This window comes from Grammomys surdaster, unplaced genomic scaffold, assembly GCF_004785775.1.
Source record: "Grammomys surdaster isolate TR1022 unplaced genomic scaffold, NIH_TR_1.0 126391, whole genome shotgun sequence".
Classification (NCBI taxonomy): domain Eukaryota; kingdom Metazoa; phylum Chordata; class Mammalia; order Rodentia; family Muridae; genus Grammomys; species Grammomys surdaster.
In genome coordinates, this window is record NW_021621185.1 from 19,031,795 (window position 1) to 19,053,036 (window position 21,242).

At 39.4% G+C, this 21,242-nt stretch overlaps 1 protein-coding gene across 1 annotated transcript in view; it reads right to left on the reverse strand.

Moving 5' to 3' along the window:
• Polk (DNA polymerase kappa) overlaps positions 1–21,242 on the reverse strand; it is a 61,458-nt gene that overhangs the window by 18,145 nt on the left and 22,071 nt on the right. Inside the window, exons 3-6 of the mRNA XM_028760090.1 lie at positions 19,447–19,566; positions 10,979–11,131; positions 7,291–7,422; positions 4,112–4,265 (exon numbers count right to left, since the gene is read on the reverse strand). Of these exons, the coding sequence (XP_028615923.1) occupies positions 4,112–4,265; positions 7,291–7,422; positions 10,979–11,131; positions 19,447–19,566 (559 nt within the window). The remainder of the gene's footprint in view (positions 1–4,111; positions 4,266–7,290; positions 7,423–10,978; positions 11,132–19,446; positions 19,567–21,242) is intronic.

Genomic DNA, 21,242 nt, shown 5'->3' on the forward strand with positions numbered 1-21,242 from the left:
ATCCCACCCTGGCCTCAATCCACCATGGATCCCACTCTGGATCCCACTCTGGCCTCAATCCACCATGGATCCCACTCTGGCCTCAATCCACCATGGATCCCACTCTGGCCTCAATCCACCATGGATCCCACCCTGGCCTCAATCCACCATGAATCCCACCCTGGATCCCACCCTGGCCTCAATCAACCATGGATCCCACACTGGCCTACCCTAGCCCACACTGGCCTTGAACTCCTGACAGTTGTTGCCCAAGGCTTGTCCTAGTGAAATTACAGGCATCAGTGCCCACTCTCTCCCCCACACCGATGAGGACAAAGCAGTTCAGTTTCCTTCCTAGGAACCACGATAACCAATTATCTTTTGCAGCTATTTAATAAATAAAGAAAATGCTGTCTGGCTTTCCTTCAAAAGAGCAGCATCCATTTCTTTAGTCCATGTTTTAAAGGAAATATTTTAGTTGAAACTCATTAACTTATGATGTCCATTATGTTTTCTTTATGAAAGGAGATATTTTTCACTTTATTTTTCTATAAGGAGAAAAAGAATCTTCTTAAGCTAGAGTTAGGAATGAGGAGAAAAGGCATTAAACAGTAGAAATAATTGCAACCAAAATTAAACTTTGCTTTGGAAGAGAAAAAAAACTTCTTTATTCATGGAAGAAGCTTTAAAGATATTAAAATACTCTCAAATGTTTCTTTTCAAATGCTGATTTCACTTTTAACTTTCTTGTTAATAAAATATGACTTTCATTGAGCGTGCCTTTGCTATAAATGAAATTATTCCTGAAAGCAGAAGTTCTTTATACAAATACTTAAGAGTCTGATCCAACTAATGAAGGTCAAAATTTAAGGCGAAAGGTGTAATCATCAATACACTGGAAAATGTTACTGTTAAGAAGGAGAGTAGCGGGGCTGGGGAGTTAGCTCAGTGGTAGAGCACTTGCCTCGCATGAGCAAGGCCCTGGGATCGGTCTTTAGCTTTGATTAAAAAAAAGAGGAAGAACAAGAAGTAGAAGCAGTAGTAGTAGAGTAGTTGGGCACACTGGCGCACAGGACCCAGTACATGGGAGAGTGAGGCAGGAGGATGACAGTACTAAACATATTCCTATGAATAAATCCACTAAAAACTGTTCTCTAAAAGCTTAAAATAGGATAAAAACAATTTAAATGCATTTATAAGATTAACCACAGTTTTCTGATCCCATTTCATATCACGTATATTTCTCAAATCAAGGTAAATACAGAAGCAACAGTTACATTTTTTTTTTAAAGCTTAGGTTAGCCTCACATTAACTATGCACCCTGACCAAGCTGGTCTTGAACTCCTAATTCTATTGTTTCAGTCTTCAGAGTGCTGAGATTATAGGTATGAAAATGTATTGAGCTTCAATTTCTTAAATTAAGTTTCCAGATGCAGTTGAAAGCACTTTACTTGAAAAATGAACTTAGCTTTAGAAAATGTCTAAAGAAAGCTGGGTGATGGCACACACCTTTAAGCCCAGCTCTTGGGAGGCAGAGGCAGTCAGGTTTCTGTGAGTTCCAGGATAGCCAGAGCTGTCTCTTTAGGAAGGAAGGAAGGAAGGAAGGAAGGAAGGAAGGAAGGAAGGAAGGAAATGTTTAAAGATATGTAAATAATGTAACAGTATACTTGATTAGTTTCGACCTTTAGTTATGGCATGTGAGTTGCTTTATAGGTAGAAATCCCCAAATCTGAATAAGCTGGCCACACTCAGTACAACTTATTCTCACTGCATCTGTGCTTCAGGCCATTCCCATTTTCACATTCTGATTTTTAAACTTTAGAGCAACTTGGAGAGAAGTAAGAGGATGGGTCACCTGAAATGAAGGACACCCAGAAGCCCTTCCTCCAATCGGCTGAACAGAAGTCAAGGTAAAGGGCTATAGAGGGAATGCAGGGCAGTGCAACCTGGTCAGGTTCCCGAGCCCCCTCTGCAGTGACTCGCACTGGTGCTCTCTATGTCAGGAAGCAAAGATGCTGTTTCTGGTCAGAAACCGTCAGAGCTGCTGCAGAGCAACACAGGCATCTTTTCAACCCAGCTGTACTTTACTTCTGTGTGGCCTGGCTATGTAGCCAGCTGCTGAAGTGCTTCTTCTTCCTGAATAAAACTCCTTCACACTCTCCATTACTGAAGCAACTAGAGCAACAAAACCACTCTATGTGGATTCCAAGTACTCAAGTATGTAGCGTTTGAGTTTCCTGCACAGTCTGACACTTGCCAGCTAGATTTGTATGGCAAAGCAGAAATAAAACAATGCTTAATATTTTATTTGAAAATAAAGGCAATAGTTCACCACCTATTTCTAGAGACCAAGAATCTTTTATAAAAGGACAAAGAGGAAGATGTCCGACTTTAAAGAAAGATCCATCAATCACCTGTCACTTGCAATACCCTGAAAATACAAGGTTTGCTAGTCATAAGAGTTCAGCCCACAGGGAGTTATGTATAAGAAACAAAAGTTAAGCCATTTCATTTGCTCAAGAATATGAAACAGAACACTGTGTAAATGAGCAAACTGATATGATGTCACTTCATCATCATCAGCCTGGACACTGAAAGGAGCATCAGCAGAGAGTAAGTCACTTACCTTAAGCCTAAAGCATTTTTAAACACAAGGCAAGAGGAACTGTTAAGGGGGTGCTTGAAATCAATCAGTGATTTCCCTCCTCTCCTGTCTCATAAATGCTAAGAAACTAACAGAATAGGCATCAGACTTTATGCCGCTAATGCCCAAACAATAAGGTTACACCGAAAGAGCAAAGTCTTTTTGTTGTTGTTCCAAGCTTCCGTGTCCAGAAACTATTATTCTTTTTTTTTTTTGATGTTTCCATCAAAGAAAAAAGAGAGACCAACCCCCTAGGAAATAAGGTAATGAGGCTTTGATTTGATGTCCATATAAACTTGCTGCAAACAAGGCGAGCTTCTAACAGTGTGAAGTTTAGAATCTGATGGCTGTGGCAGTGCAAGCCTTTAATTAATCTCAGAGTTTGAGGCCAGCCTGGTCTACACAGTGAGTTCCAGGATAGGTAGGGCTGAGGGCTTTGTAGAAAAACCCTGTCTCAAAAAAACAAAACAAAGCAAAAAACAAAAGGAAAAAACCAAAAACAAACAAAAAAGGAAAAAATTGGATTCCATTATACACCTACCATTTTTTTCAAGGATGTTGCTAGCCTGTTTGCCCACCACTGACTAGCCCCTCTGATGTTGTGAATAAGTTACGCAAATGAAATGTGGCTGTGGTTTGTGACTGAATCCCTTTTGGGTCACCTTTTCAGCTGAGTAAACTTTGTTCGCGGATTCAAGACAGGTCAGACATGTGAAGAAATAGCCCTCTTGGCAAAGGGACTGGAGGGAGAATGTGCAACATCTGAATGTTTCATGGCATCGCTTTGGATAAATAATACAAGTCTGTGGGGTCTCGAATCCTTTGCTTGTGTAGAAGGATCATGAGGGTCTGGGGAGATGCCTTTGCAGGTAAAGCACTTGCCATGCCAGCTTGAGGACCTGAGGTCAGATCTACAATACCAGCATAAATAAGACTGACAGAGGAAGACATCCAGGTCTACCGCTGCCCTTCCCCACGTGTCACAGCAAGGTCTATGGTGAAGAAAGGAGAGGAGTTCATGAATGTTTGCAGGGTTGAAAACAGCCACACTATTGTATTAGAACTAGATTATAGAAAACCTGGGGAACAAAGAACAATAAGATCACCAAAGGTTTTGGTGTGTTTAGGGCTAAACTTCTAAAAACCCTGATTCCTATCAACAATAACAATAACAACAAAAGCCACTTTAAACAGAGAGCTTCCTTTACTTCAGTGTAATCTAAATGCTTTGATATTAAGAAAATAACTGTTTTGCAAATACTCTGAAGAAGTCTATAAATTCTTAAAATATGGAGATTTAATATTTTCATCTGATTTTAAAAGAGATTGCATATATTTAATTAAAAAACCCATTGGTATACTTTAAGTTTCTGGCTTTTCATTTTTACAAAGATGAATGTAATCTTACTATATGAATTATGAGTTGGGTTAGTTCAAAGAGCTGCTTCCTGTTAGCTTTTAGTTGGTAGTTTTAATGCATTGCTTACCAATTTTTCTACAGTTTTCCATTTTGATGAAAAATCTTCTTTTGTCCTCAGGCCAATCTTGCCTTTCCTGTAAGTGCTGTGTTATATTCAAGTAGGCTTCGTCCAGACTCATGGCCATAAAATTGGGATCATATTCAGCAAGTATCTCTTTAACCTTCAAAAAAGAACAACAACAACAAGAAGTTTAAATTTTGCTGCCACAGCAAAACCTCCTGTCTTACATATCTGAAAAGAAGCACGAATATTCTTACTTTGCAACTATATTAATGATCCTGCAATCAATAGCTCACGGATTTAAGGAATAAATAATTTACTACCAGTGGATGTTTGTCAAATTCTCTTTTGCATTAAAATAGAACACAAAAGCAGAAGACCACGAAATAGCTTTATCTGAGGCAACCTGAATCCCAGCATCCTATATCTAGAAACACAAGCAAGCCAAATAAATCTCAGACAGTATTCTGGTAGGAAAAGAAAAAAAATGAGGTTTAAAGTTGCAGTCAGGAGGAGTGGGCAGGACAGTGCTCTCCCTCATTTCGTTTGTGAAGATTCTTATTCATTTGAAATAGGAATGTAAAGTACCATCATATTTTAGAGAACAGTACATTTCAGTTAATTATAACAATATGAACAGTACTCATAGAAAATAAAGCTACAATTTACAGTAATCGGGACTGGGAAAGATGCTATATCTATAGTATAATTGCATGTTTACATTAACTGATAGATGAAGTCTGGAGTTGCATCGTGACATGAAAGACATATACAAAGATTAGATACACAGGTAATACAATTCAGAAATGCCTTTCACATGGAATAGCGTTATTACATGAGAGCACGGAGGAGTGGTTTACTGTTTGTCTTAACTATCAAAGAATTAGTGGAAATAAGAGGGAATGGTTGCCAAAATAACCTATACCATAGAAAAGGTCTTTGCTGAATTGCTCTTCATCTAAAGTGTAAAAGCTGCCATATCACTAGAAAACTTTTTGTTTTATATAAAAATAACTCTGTTCTATCTTAACACAATGACGAACAACTAAGGGGGAATTAGGAAAATGGTGATGTGCATCAGCATACCCTTCTTCAGAGTGCCTTGCATAGCTTTGTTCTGGCAGAGGAAACCACTCTGCAACAGATGCAAACAGTATCTTTCTAGTGAAAGTGACATTCTGGAAAGTCTGTACCTGTAGGTCACCAAGACTGAATGAGAGCTGCTCCCTGGAGGAGTGGCTCAGTACCTCTCACCCCCCCCCACCCCCCACCCCCACCCCCCGTCCATGGATCACTGCCACAAGAACTAAAATAGACCGCTCTCCGAAACACCAAGCACTTAGCTCTAAGAACAGAAAAGTTATCCTAATGCTTGGACAAAACAGAAATGGATGATCCTTAAACTCACTAGCCAGGCCAGAAACATTAATACTGCATTTACATGTAACACTCAGCTGATATATTAACTAGATAGACATTGCTCAAATTTGAAGGTTTTTTTCTAACTTACATAAATAACCAGATGACAGACAACTGAATATAACTTTGCACTCATGGTCATACCATTAGAAATTTTACTGTGTAGGAGTCAAGATTTTTTTCTTACAAAGTCTTTATAAGATTTTTTTAAAATCTGTACTTAATAGTTTATTTATTTTAACTATAAATACAGAAAAAATAACTATCAAAATTGTGTTCCCTTTGCCTACCACTTTTTCAAAAGTAGGCATAAAGCAATTGATTTAACAGACTGTTTTGATATTAATAAAATTAATAAAACTGTTTTGATATAGGGGTGATATTTCTAGGGAAAATAAGGTAGAATAAAATGAATGAATTTAAAGCTCCCTTGCATGTCTGAATGGTAGCGAGTGTCATGCCAGGGCTACAGAGATGGCTCAGCAATTAAGAGCACGCGCTGCTCTTTCAGAGCTCCAGAGTTCAGCTCCTGGCCCTGTCTCAGGTGTCTCACAGTCATCTCTCGGTCTAACTCCAGGAAATCTACTGACGTCATAGACAATTGCACATGCATGCCTACCACAAACAGGCATAAATATAACATGCAATTAAAAATTAATAAAAATATATCTTTATATCAAGATAGATGCTGCCTCCTCCTCCTCCTTTTTTCTTTGAAATTCGGTCTCATATAGCTCAGGCTGGCCTCCAAATGACTTAAGTAGTCGAAGCTGGCCTCCACAGTGCCATCCTCAGACAGCAGTCTCTGGCCATTTCCATTTTATAACAGCGGTCTAAAAGTCACACACACTTGATTTTAACTCAGGATTTAAGTCCCTGTACTGTATGACAAATCAGATTTAATGAAAATAGAAGAATGATACCTTTTCACATAGATAGTTCAGAATTTTACTAAGTAAACAAACCTCTGAACTCTACTCTTTTCAAAGTAAGGGGACATCCCTTTTCCTTAAAGTCTACTTGCATTACATGGTCAAGTACCTGGGAAAGATTATGAAGCAAGCAAAGCAACTAATGAAACTAAGGGGATTTTGTTACTATTTCGAAGCACAGAGAGAGGCTTGGGGATCCATGCCTGCAACCCTAGCACTCAAGAGTTTAAGGTTAGCCTGAGCTACACAGTGAGTTCCAGGCTAGCCTGGAATAAAACAAACAACAAAAATAATAATACATTTATTTAGAATAGATTGAAGTTATTAATGATGAATCTATAGGTTCTATATATTAGAAATATTAGATTGTTTTAGAAAAATTTTCATGGAGAGAAATATTGAAAATTGACTTTGTGTTATAATTATTAAGGCTATTCAAAGTTTTGAAAGATTTGGCAGATTGAGAGTAGATGAAAACTACATGGAAGGCAAAGGGTTGGCAAAAAGAGTGCTATGTTCTGTAAACTGTACAAGCTCAACATTCATTATAAATGAGACCATAATTAGGGAAACAGAGCGGTGTGTTCTGCACACTATACACAGTTCTGCATTCACTATAGGTGAGACCAACGGGAAATACAATGGCGTGTTCTGCATACAGTACACAGCTCACCATTCCCTATAGGGGAGACCAAAGGGAAACAGAGCGGTGTGTTCTGCATATTGTACACAGCTCACCATTCACTATAGGTGAGACCAAACCTTGACAGGCATTTGGAGCTGTTCAGGTGACAGAAAGGCAGTAAAAGGGCTTGGGGTGAGACGTCCACTTACCTCCTTACTCACAGCTCTGTATTTGTCAAAGTTTGGGGGCACTATAATAAGCTGTGGGCAGAGCCTCTTAGCAATAAATCCTGGCATGGCTGCACGGACACCGAACCTCCTTGCATGGTAATTTGAAGTAGACTGAAAGAAAATGGATCCCATAGGGGAAAATAAACAACCCTAAATGGACATATCGATCAGTGCATTCATAAGACACACATTACTGATGTGCATTTTCAATTCAAGGGCATTTCTTTTATAAGCCACTGTCTTGAACCACATCTTGACTTTCTTAAAAACCATGACCCTGTCTCAGTATTACTTCTAAATTTATAGCATGATACCAGGTAATAAGCAGGACAATGAAAAATTCTTCAAAGTGGATGTGGATCTGTAATTCCAGCTATTAGGAGTCTAAGGAAGGAGAACTATTAGTTTGAGGTTCACGGTCATCCAGTTCTACACAGCAAATAATGGCTTTAAATAATTAAAAAATATTTCTAGTAATTAAGCTTCAGTATAAACATATATACATATAATACATATAATATATATTATATATATATGGTATAACCCTGACTAGTACATATGTAATATCATATCTATCTAAACCTGGGTGATAGTGGAAACTACCAGTAAATAAAATAGAACAGTTATAAAGTAATAAGAAAATATCAATAGTACACATATTACACAAAGTAGCATGTATAGCAAGTATTAGCATAGAACAATATAAGGAGAGCATGTTTAAATTGTTTGGGACCAGAAGTATTTCACATTTAAATTTTTATATTTGGGAATGTTTATATAGATTTTTTTTCAGTTAACCATCCTTAATTGGGAAGTCTGAAATAAAAAATGTTCCAAAATCCAAACCCATGTTGTGTCTGTGTACATATATGCACATGTATTCATGTGCACTCATGTGTATCCGTGTGCACGCAGGTGAAGGCCCAGATACAGAATTTTTAGAAGTGTATTTCACGTGTCTTGTATTGGAGATCCTCAAGCTGCAGCACACATTTCCTATCTGGGAAATTTTTTTTATCAGAACAAAAACTTAAAGGCCTAAAATCTGATCAGCAATATATGTCTCTAAAATGAAGGGCTTAAAAAATTAAAAAGGACTTCAAAACTGAGTTTTATTTTTTAAGGTTTGATTTTTTTTTTCAAAAACACTTTGGCTAGGACATGAGACTAAAAAGTCTGAGAATGAAAACACAAGAGTATTTTGTAAATCCTGCTCATGACGGTGTCTGCCAGTGGACCCGGTCAAGTGCAGGACCCTAATGTCACCTACAGCAAAGTGTAATAATGAATGGAGCCTTTATCTGGAATCTAAGTGAGTGCTAGAGAAATGCAGGCCACATATCATATGACAGAATTATTTCAGAAAAAAAAGTATCAGATTTCCTTTAATCATCGTGAAAAGACATTACAAAAATCTTGACAGTATTTCAAACTATCTTGATCCCTGCTCTGTGCTCTGGAAGAGAAAGTGCAGATGGCACTAGAGAGGCCAGGCAATGCTTTAAAATTAAGTAAGTCTTGAGAGACAGCTCAGTGCCTCAGAGTAAGAACTGGCTGCTCATGCAGAGGATCTGGGGTCAGTTCCCATACCATGAACCCACACCATGGCCCACAACCATGGTTACTCCATTTGCAGGGGAGCCAGTGCTCTCTTTTGGCTTCTGGAGTCACCAGCCACCAGATGCATTTAGTAATATAGACATATGTGCAGGCAAAACTCTCCTATACATAAAGTAACAATTTATTAATTCTAAGTAAATCTGATGACACTGACAGGAAAGCTAGATCTAATGAAGAACCAGTTTTACAAGGTGTGAGTCCCTCTCATCTTGGGTTTGTAAGTACGTTGCCAATAGCAGCCACAATACTTTTACACTTAACTTTTATCAGAAGGCAGAGCGTAGTTCTTGCCCGGCGACCTGCCCAGTGACTTAAACTACAGGAAGGAGAAGAAGATGAAGCTGTAGGTCCTGCAGCCTCAGTCTGAAGAGCTTGCAGCTTCCACTTTTGATGTTTACGGCTCTGCAACTACTATAAAGTACTCAGAGCATGTTAAAAGGGAAAATTACAGCACTTAGTGTCTGGGCACCACACAGAGACAAGGAAGTGTGAGGCGGAGGCCATTCTAATCACCACCGTGGAAACGCTCGACCTCAGTGAATCCATCTTGGATTTCTCATGTCCCAGATCCCAGAAAACAGAGACAACTCTGTTTTTCTCTACTGATCTTTGTATAAACTGAAGAATTAGGAGGAAAAACAGAGTTGTCTGTGAAAAAAGAAGAGGTGGCTTATGCAGCCCTGGATGCTGCTATGGGGAAGAAGTGCTGATTCTCAGTGTCAACTCAAAAAATTAAAAAACTCCACCAAATTCACCAAAGCATCCTATGAGTAGCAGACTGGGACAATCTAACACATAGCATCGCTTCTGCTAACGTGTAGATAAACTTTTTTTATGAGTTTACTTAAAAAAAAAAACCAATTAACTTCAACTGTCTTCAGAAGGGAAAACTGTCAGTTCAGCACAGAAAAATAACAATTTTGAACTTCAAGTTTAATTTTTAGGTTGGGAAGAAAATATGTGAGGGTTTCAAAAGCACCCAGTTTAGCTCAAACATGGCTACAGAATGTATGTAATTATGCACATATACATATATGCATTATTGGTTTCCTTTTAGAATGCATTGGTTTATAGGAAAGGGGAATACACTTCAACAAGCATTGTTTTAGGAGCGGATCGCTAGTTGCCTGCATGCCCATGATGGATTACAGGCACATAATAAAGAAATTGTAGGCCACAGGTTACAGTTATCTAGGCATTGGAAGGAGGCTGCCACGAGGAGCAAGTCCCCTTGCTTCTCTAGTGTTTTCGTGATACTAATACCTATCTATCCTGGCGGCTGCTTTCAGACGACATGTGGTGTATTTCTGAGTGCTGAGGCTGTAGACAGATGCCTCCTGTTAGTGAATACGTTTTCAGCCACAGGCACGGCTCCTGTTCCCTTCGCTTTGATTTAAGACAGCCAAAAGAAAAGGCAACTTAGTGGTCAGAAAGACAAATGATTCTGAGTTGTGGAAAAAATTAATTATACTTTAAATATATTAACAAACTATGTTATTGTAGAATAGGGGCTGGCAACACTTTCTGTAAAGCTCTGAGACACATAATTGCAGGAGGTTTTGCACATGTGTTTTGTTAGCAATTATTCAACTCTATTCGGTTGTGTTCCTTGAATGTGACAGTAATAAGTAAGTGCCACAGCCCTTTGTCCTAACAAAGTTTCTTTACAAAAAGTGATGACAGGCCAGACTTGGTCTGCAAGCCAGTGTGCAAACCTTCAAAACATAACATTTCCTTTGCCTGTTCTTCCACTCTCTCTAGAACACTTCTGAAAATTTAATTTGCAGTGGAAGAATACAATGCTACTCTGCTGTTTTATTAGGTTTGGTACTTTGGTGCAGTTATTCATTTTCTCTGTTTTTTTTTGTTATTGTTCTAAATGGAAATAAAAATTAGTATGATCAGTTATATTGACAGGATTCAGTAACTGAGCTTGTATAGGCCACCTGGACGCGTGAAAAAGTACTCAGCAAACTGGCGAGCCTCAGTAGGCTTGCCTGAATATCCTATGCAGTTCCTCTCTTGTTTTTAATTTTTACCTACTTACCAACATGCTCATGGATCCTACGGCGATGGGTTTCTCCTTCAGTTCCGGATTGTCCCTCATTTCTACAGCTGCATAGAAAGCATCCATGTCGACGTGAACTATGGTATTGTTCAAATCCCGGTTCCGTTCTAACTCCATTGCAAGTCTGTCAACCTTAAGTTTTAAAACATATTTTTAGACAATATGATATCAAAACATCATTAATCATTAATTTTAATTCAGAAGGTATCTTTCTATCTGCCAATCTACTTATCCGTCCATTCATACATCCATCTACTTACCTATCAGGTATATATTTTCTTATATCCATAGGTAAGTAGTTTACTGTTTATTATTAAGGTTAGTAACTGCTTTTGTTTCTCACAATGACAGCCTATTCTTAGTCACTGTCTTTTGAATTTGTGTGTAATTGTGAATGCTTGCCTACGCATGTGTGCTCGGGCCACAGTGCCTTGGGTCTCTTCCTCTGTTGCTTTCCCCTTATCTTTTGAAAGAGGATTCCTCAGTGAACTTAGAACTTGCTGTTTTGGTTGTGCGGGCTGGCCACTGAGCTCCTGGGACCCCGCCCAGTGCTGGGCTTACACACAGGATGCCATACCCAACTTTCACATGGTGCTGGGGCCCAAACACAGGTCCTCCTGCTTACACAGCAAGTGCCTTACCCACTGAGCCCTCTGATAGCCTATTTTCAAATATAAGTTCCTAGTGATTCTTCTTTCTATTCTTCCAGGAATATAGCAGGAACTTACCAAGTATTTAATGAAGAAATGAGCTATCCCAGTTACCCCCATCAAATGATGCTTCTGCTGAACTAATTTGAAGAAACTTATTATAACGGAAAGTTTCGATTTAGGCAAATTAAACAATTCCCATTTGACTCAAATTGTTAAAGTCTTAAAACCGAACAAAGGAAATGTACAATAAGAGATTATACCTCTGGCGCATGCGGAATGCTGCATAATGTACAAGCGAACATGCTCAAGTACAAAGTAAATATTCCTCTGTAAAACTATATTTGCAGGGCTGTCTTGGTTAGGGTTTCTATTGCTGTGGCGAGACACCATGAAGGAAAGAAGCTTGGGGAGACGGGGTTTATTTCACTCACAGTTCCAGCATCATTGAGAGCAGTCAGAGCAGGAACTCACACAGGTCAGGGACCCTGGAGGCAGGGGCTGACATAGGCCATGGAGGGTGCTGCTTACTGGCTAGCTTCTCATGGTTTGCTCAGCCCACTTGGTTTCTAGAATCCAGGCCACCAGCCTAGGAGTGGCGCCACCCACAATGGGCTGGGCCCTCCCATGTCAATCACTAATTCAGAAAATGCCCTCCAGGCTTGACTACATCTTGATCTTACGGAGGCGTTCTCTTAGTTGAGTCTCTTTTCCCTGATTCTAGCTTGTGTTAGGTTGACATAAAACTAGCCAGGACAAGAGCTAATATCAGAAATTGTTATTCTATACAAATACCATTTAAAAATTGAAGATGTGGCTTGTTTTTCATTAAAACTTTAATATACATGTCAAATACAACAGTGCAGAATTGTAAACTTTAAAAATTTTTTTTGCTTCTTTGGAGAAAAATTATTGGATTGAAAGAAAAAAGAGAAATGAACATAGACAGAAATAAAGTAGGCAAATAAAGAAAAGTTTACATAGCAAACATCCCCATACCCCATACTGTTTGTAGGGCTGCCTCTACTAATGCTCTATATGTGCTTTCCCAGATTACCCTGCAAAGGGCTATGGGACAGTTTTAATTTTGACAACCTATAAGGAAGTTGTCCAGATCATTAACATAAATCATAACAGAAGACAGCTATAAAACAAGCACACCACATACAGAACATGAAATCTACTACTGAAAGGATCAACAGAGGCATAACATAGCAACCAAGAAGAGAGGAAAACAGCCCCGGAGAAACCAGTGAGCTCTTAAATGAAAGCAACTTATGTCATGTGGAAAGCCATGAAGGTATGCTGTGCCTGTCCACCCCCCAAGCCCAAGCCGTCTCCAGCCTTGCCCTCACTTACAGAATACTTGTTTCATGGTCTTAGAACAGACACACTAGCCACTCACTAGCTGGAGCCTAAAACTGCAGTTCTTCTCTTAGAAACAAGGCCCCCGAATCCTGCCTGTAGCAGACACCAGTGTACACAGGCCACTCCTGCTCAGCCTGCCGCTCTCACTGACCTCAGGGACTCCGTCTTCTTGGGCTGCCCCTCTCTAGAATACCTCTCTGAGCTCTGCCACAGCTTTCACGGGTCAACTCAAGCATCCTACAGAACTCAGCTGCAGCTCTGTCTTCTGTGCCAGAGAACTGTTCTCTTTCTTGTTTCCACTGTGGCCCTTATTGTATTAGATAAGCTATAATAATTACAATATGCCTAAAATATGAATGAAGTAAGAATAAGGGAGTGGCATCTGAAATATTTTGGCCTGGAATAATATAAAGAACCAAAAGATAAATGGAAAGCAAACCACGAGGGAAAACTCCTCCCGCTCATAACTTATCGCTGTGACAGTCTCCTCTGAGAACTTCTCATTTGTACTTGATGCAAGCCTGCAGCTGCCCAGAGGAAGTCTCAGTGTGACTCATCCCTTCCACCTCCCTTTACTATCTCCTTAGTCACCCACCCGTCCTGACTGAACGCTCTGCTCATCCAGATGTTCAGCGCCTCAGCTTTCCAACGTTTCTCCCTTTACTTCTCATTCATGGTTCATTTATCACACTTTCCCCTGAAGGCCTTTCACAGTCTACTCTGAGGCTGTAACATCTACCTTCTTCCTCCTGTTACTTCTGAGAACTCGTGTGTCACTGGGGTTAAAAATAGGGACTCTGCTCTGGGTCTCAGCGACGCCTCTCATTAGGCACACAACAGTGGTTAAGTTGGCCCTCTCTTGTGATCCTTATTCGTAATAAACTAATGGCAGAGGTTGCTGAAGGAATGAAGAGATGCTTGTACAAAGTTCTTGCAGACCTCTCATTGTAAGGTAGAAGGGACAGTTATTGCATATGTCATTTACTATGTTAAGTGCTTCTCACATAAACCCACTAACTAGTCAAAGTAATTCCGAGATTACAATGATCAGTCTTATAAATGAGAAAAGGGAAGTTTACTAAGATTAAGAAATTTGTTCTGAGTCAGAGAGCTGGCAAACGGGAGAGGTGGACTTGGGGAACAGGTTACTTCAAAGTTTGTTTTCTTTCATTACCTTATAATCCTTCCCAACAAAAGCTTTGGGTTTTTGTCTTTGTTGATGCTTTTTGTTTGTTTTGGAAACTCTATGTAGTCCTGGCTGTCCTAGAACCCACTATGTAGACCAGGCTGGCCAGGAACTCATGGAGACCTGCCTGCCTCCTGAGTGCTGGGGTAAGAGGCGTGAATACCACATGTGGCTACCAGACTTTGAACAGTCTTTAACACTGGACAAATTCAGATCAACTCTAGTCTTAACAGTTTATACCCATACTCTATACTAATGTAATTTCTTTTTAAAATCTTCAATTTCTACTACATTTAGGACAATATTTGGAAATATTACTTTTTATTTTGACTTAGTATATCCATAAAGTCTACCGAGTTGGTCCAAGTTAGTGAAGGCAGTTGTTGAAATGGCCGAAATGCACAGACTGGCTGTGCAGCCTTCACTTAGTAGAATGTGGATGCTTGTTTATTCAGTTTATGAGCTCATTGGAAGATATTTTATATAACAACAATCAGATGACTGTCTTCCAGGGGTGTGAAGAGGGTAGGGTCCAGTAGAGAATATTCAAAGAGGGTACAAATGAACGACCTAGCTTATACATGCAGACTTCTTACTTCGACCTGACTAGCAGGAATTTACACTATCATATCACACATAATAAAATCTAGCATGTGGAAAATGTGAGTCCAAAATAGAAACATTTCCTATGAAAATATCTCTGTTCTCTGAGACCTTCTTGTCTCCTTGGGACTTCCTCCGCCTCCTCCCATGCACACAGCTTCTTTTAGAGGAAGTTCAACAAATGAAACAATTAAATAATCAACATAAAACACATTTCCTACCACTCCTGTTCTGAGAGATGCCAGCAAGGGTTCCATCAAACACTTGATACAACTGGAACAAAATCTGAAATTCTTCTGTTCAATGGAAGGCACTTTCTATTCCTTCAGGTTATCAGCAGGTTAAGCTGCAAAATTCGTACGAACTCCCAAAAGTCAGAACAACACACCAGCTATGGTCCTCTGTGTCTGTAAAGCTTCTACTGAAGATATTTGTAGATTACAGACCAATAAAACCTAGCAAGTCCAGAAAGCAAATTGTTTACAGAATCAGGTAAATTTAAAGACAGCACTGTTTTCAACAGAATACAATTTTTTAACCTTGGAAAAATATCCTTCACATTTCAACTAAAACATATTTTGTATGTTTGCTTAGTGAAAGTTACCATCAAGGGAGTCAAAAGATAAGTTAAACTAAAAGAAAATATTTGCAAAATCAGAGCCAGTATATGACTGATACCCAAAACACACAAAGGAGTCTTCAAATTCAATAAATAGAAACCAAAACCAAACCCCTCAATCTGATGTAAAACTAAGCATAAGGCCTTAAAAGACACCTCACTGGAGATTTATACACGACATCTAACATATGAAATGTGACTCCTCACTCTATGCCAATGAAGACATCCAGTGTAAAATGATGTAACGCCATTATCCTGCACATCTCAGGATGGCCCGAACTGAGAACACTAACAACTTCAAAGACTGGTCAGACAAACAGCAACAGGGTCCCTCATCCTTCACAATGAGAATGTCAAACGGTATGGACATCTTGGAAGACAGTTTGGCAGTTTCTTATAAAATAGTGAACTTTTCTTTAATCCCAGCACTTGGGAGGCAGAGGCAGGTGGATTTCTGAGTTCGAGAGTTCGAGGCTAGCCTGGTCTACAGAGTGAGTTCCAGGACAGCCAGGGCTACACAGAGAAACCCTGTCTCGAAAAACCAAACCAAAAAAAAAAAAAAAGTTCATTTTTTTAAAATCACATGACCCAGCAAATTATATTCCTTTGCATTTACTAACTGGAGTTGAAAACTTATGCCCACACATAAAGGAGCGCATGGGTATCTGTAAGCAGCTTACGCATAATTGGCAGAACTTGGAAGCAAACACAATGTTCTCCAGTAGGTAAATGGATAAACTGTTAGACAACTGGATAAAGAATAACATTTAGCCGGGCAGTGGTGGCACATGCCTTTAATCCCAGCACTTGGGAGGCAGAGGCAGGCAGATTTCTGAGTTTGAGGCCAGCATGGTCTACAGAGTGAGTTCCAGGACAGCCAGAGCTACACAGAGAAACCCTGTCTCGAAAAGCCAAAAAAAAAAAAAAAAAAAGAGAAAAAAAAGAATAACATTTAGCACATGAAAACAGTGAGCTATCAAGCCATAAACAACATAAAGTATTCTCAGCTATTTTCAGCATATATTAGTAAGTGAAAGAAGCTAGTCTGGAAAGGCTGTGTACTGTGATTCCAATGCTGGCCAGGGTGGGACCTGACAGAGTGAATAGATCAGTGCTCACCATGAGCAGGAGAGAAGGATGGACAAATAGGTCACAAAGGACTTTAGGGCAATAACTCATATTGTAATGGAGTTATTGGTACTGTTTAATGGTGAATATATACCACTATAAGCTTATCTATACCTTTAAAGCATAAAACATTAATAATAAATTATTGATTTTGCATGCTAAAGACATGCCATAGTAGGCACATTAATTGCAGCAAGTGTAGCACACTTCTGGGAGAAAGTGCTTGGCTAGAGGCTACTCTAAGTGAGGGTAGGGAGAGCTGGCTAGAGGCTAGCCCATGCAAGGGCAAAGAGATCTTACTTTCTGTGCAGTTTTTCTATGAACCTAAAACAAACATCTCAAAAAGAACAGCATTGGGTTTGATTAGATAAGCTTCTAAAGTATGTGATCAAAATTAAAAGATGGATTGAAAACACATTTAGGATATATGGTAAGAAAAATCCTTAATATATAAGATCTCATAAAAGAAGAAAAATTGATAATAAAATCTAGAAATATAGAAAGAGACAACATTGGACTGCTAGCTGGACCTCCAAATATATCTCCCCATTCTTCCCATTAAACAGAAAGGCTGGGCAGATGGCCACCCAGCTAGACAGCATATTTTATAGCTTCTCTTGCAGTCATGTGTGGCCCTGTAACTTGACTTGCTGCCAAAAGAATGTGAGTTTAAATATTGTTTACAACTTCTTTCTCACTTGTTTAACAGCAGATTATTGGCTTTTAATCCTTCCTCCCCCACACTACATCCTCCTCACCAGGAAATGGAATATGAATTACTTTTGTCAGACCAGTAATTATAACACCAGGAGATAACAGAATAGTGTGATTTAAGAAAAATTTGTGTCAGAAATTACTATGGTAATCAGAGCCAAGGATGGCATGGAACTGTAGGCACGGCGTAGCTAATATCATCCTGAAATCAGAACAACTATGAATACAGGCAAGGGACCCTCAGGAGATCCATCCTATTGACATGCCCTCCCACGAAGAGTGAAGAAAGGGTAGCTGGACCTCACTCTAGACCACAAGCATTCGATCCTTCCTGTGCACCCGTCCCCGTCTGTATACACTCCTGCCCGGAGGCACATGGTCAGGGGAGGTGCTAACTACATGAAGCTACAGAAGGTTAGCTGAAGGAAGGAGGGACTCCATCTATCCCAACTTAGGCCATCACCCCTGATGGACTGCAACGTCACTCATCCTCCCATAGGCAACCCCATCCTTTCTCCCTCACTGGCTCACCAGTCCAGACTTTTATGGGATTGTTTCTTTAGTCTGTCATCAGTACCTATCTTGGGTGAATGTATGTTTGTTCCTCTCTCCACAGAACAGTAATGTAACAAGCGATTACTTCTTATTATATAAGAAGAAACTGTTACTTCGGTTTTCTTATCCCACCCACTTAACCTGTCTCATAACAAACAGAATAAAAGAACCCCCTCATAATGAGAGGGTGAGTGCCATGTGAGGAAAGCTTCTTCTCTGCCTCAATAAGAGGCAATTAAAAACCAGCATGAAAAGAGTAACAAAACTGATGGAATCTGGTTTTAAAGAAGCGTTTGACGAAAGCAACATTTGCGTAATTGAAAATGTAAATTAATATAATTTTCAATGAAACTAACTGTACCAGTGTACAAAGACAGAAGACTATCAACACAGGTACATATAAAATAAAGACAGGAGCCAAGGTCGGGTAATGTAAGCATTAGGGTGTCTCTACACAGTGGAATGCTATGAAGTGGCAAAAATGATGACTGATCCAACACACGGGTCATCTTTTGTGAGACTAGCAGTCACTTGAAAATTATCTTGTAACTGGGTTTGGTCCCTTACACCTGTGATCAAAGGACCCTGGAGGTTGAAATAAGAGGACAATCAGGAGGCTGAGGCCAATCGGGGCTGGAGTGTGAGATCCTGTCACATGCAAACAAACAAACCAACAAACAATCAAAAAAGAAAATACCTACCACCACCACTACCAACATCAAATTAAAATAATATTCTGGAAAAGTGTTTATAAAAAATGATACAGTTCAGTAAAGAAAGTGTATGATCTCTGAACTCCACTGTAAGATAAAGATTTTGTAGCATGTTAGATTCATACAACAATTTTATTAGTATGCTCACTTCTGGGTAATATGAAAACTACTTTGCCTTCTATGTGCATCTCCTTACCTGTAGAGTGTTTTCTGGTACCCAGTGCCTTGTTAACACTGAGTCAGACTTTAACAGAGAATGAACTCATCTACAACTTTAGTCTGATCAGCAGAAACATGATTGCCTTGAGCTGTCAGTCTTCCATAGGGTCCCCTGAACCCTGATTTCTTCAGAACTTTTCCACTGAAATGACTTCTAGTAGCTGAGAGAACTTTGAATATTTTTATCTCCACCCCCATCTCCCACAATTTCTGGAGAACACAAAAATTTCTAGGTGTTTAGAAATCATTTCATTAAAAACAAGTATGCATATCTGGTATTTAACTTTTAGTATAAGTTTTTATTTTACTAAAACATGGTCAGTCTAATATAAAGAGTTAAGAGTCCCCACCCAGTTCCTCTCCCTCAAATCAGCCATATTTGTCTTACAGCCTTGTCTAGCTGCAAAGCACATACACAATAAAACAACATATGCTGTGGGTTGGTCAAATCCCAAACCTGCCAACTGTCTGTCCTTTGAAGCCAGACAAGTGACCCAAGACTTCACTTCCTCTTCTGCACAGGGAAAGGTGCGGAGCAAGGCTTAGCGAGCATGCGTGCCTGCTGAACGCGCATGCGTAGCAATGTAATGCCCACTTCCACGTCACCCTGTTTACAATTATGACTCAAAGGTGCTGCATTTCTGTTGTCAATTACTATTCTACCAACTTCCCCGCAGCAACTGAATAAATACCTGTAACTGGGCTTTCCTTAGTTGCTGGTTGGTAATTTGAGCTTTCTGTTGCATCATGTTTTCAATCCGTTGGTTGACTTGCTTTTCCTTCTTGAGCTCATTTCCATAAAATCTGGACCCCTGCAGAGCCCCAAAGCAGAAGACAAGCTTCAGAGGGAAAGGAACGCTGTAGTATGTAACTTAGTGGTTGACAGTGTGACTCTGGAGTTACAGTGATTTCAAAAGTTAGTTGGGTAATCTGAAAATTACTTCACCTTTCTGCATCAGTTTCCTTATGTGTAAAGGATGCTTCTCTAGCATGCACGAGGCCCTAAATTCAACAGTGAACAAATCATGCACGCATGCACGCGCACACACAGACATACACACAGACACACGCACGCACGTACCTCCTTAAATCATGTAATTCTTGTGAGACAATACTACCTAGAAGCAATTTGAGTTAAGATTTGCATTAGAAACCAAATCAAAACGACCAGAAGCCTTCACTGAGGTATGTCCATGTGGCATGTCCAAGTCTCAGCAGCTAGCTCATCAGTTTTCTCCTTTACTTGTCTCTTTTCAGAATGTTAGCATGAAGTCATTAAAGAAAACAGATAAGCCACTGAACCAATTCTCAATAGTTCCACCACTGAACACAGTGGCCGTCGATTGATCAGGTTGCAGGCACTGAGTTATTTCTACATTTGGCTCTCATGAAAATGCTGGTATAGAGATTATTTATAAACAGTTTTGCACGGACACACATTGTCATTCCTCTTGATATGCATTTGATAGGGTATTTCTGTGTCTTACTGCAAGTTCCTTTGAAGAACTGTCAAACTGTTTTCCATGACTGAATTATTACAGTTACTGTATATATATAGCTAATTCTGGCTAATAATAGTGTGAATGGCATCTCCCAGGGATTTTTTTTTAAAGATTTATTTTTTATTTATATGAGTACACTGCAGCTGTTTTCAGACACACACTATAAGAGTGCATCGGATCCTATTACAGATGGTTGTGAGCCACTATGTGGTTGCTGGGAATTGAACTCAGGACCTCTGGCAGAGCAGTCAGTGCTCTTAACCACTGAGCCATCTCTCCAGCCCTCTCCCAGATTTTTAAAGTTGCCTTCTCTAGTGACTACTGATGTTGAGCATCTTTTCATGTTTGAGACATGTGCGCATCTTCCTCACTTAAATGCCTATTCATATCATTTGACCATTTTTTGACTGAGTTGTTGGTGCTAAATGATTACCTCAACTCGGCAAATCTTAACATTCAGAAACACAGTCTTGTCTTACAGTTTTGATATGGTGATATATAAATTCAAATAATGGAGGGAGAGATATAAATAGACAGAGTGGTTCTTTATTTAGCAACTCATAAAAATTGCATACATGTTATCTGTATTCTATCGAGCAATTCCATTTCTAGATATCTCTTCTACAGTTGCACTTGCACACATATAAGATTAGTAAGTGTGAGCGGGGCACGGTGGCACACGCCTTTATCCCAGCAAAGGCAGGCAGGTCTCTATGAATTTAAGGCCAGTTTGGTTTACATAATGACTGCCAGGACAGCCAGGGCTATACAGTGAGACCCTGCCTCAAAAAAAAAAAAAAAGAAAAAAAAAAGCAAACTCACTGAAGTACTGTTTATAAAAACAAAAAATAAGAATGACTTATTTGTCAATCAGTAACAATTCTGATTTGATCAATAAACTACATCCACATATGCAAGCATAATCCCCCATCCAATTATAATATTCATTTACATGGGGGAAAAGAAAAAGAGGAAAAAACCATGTA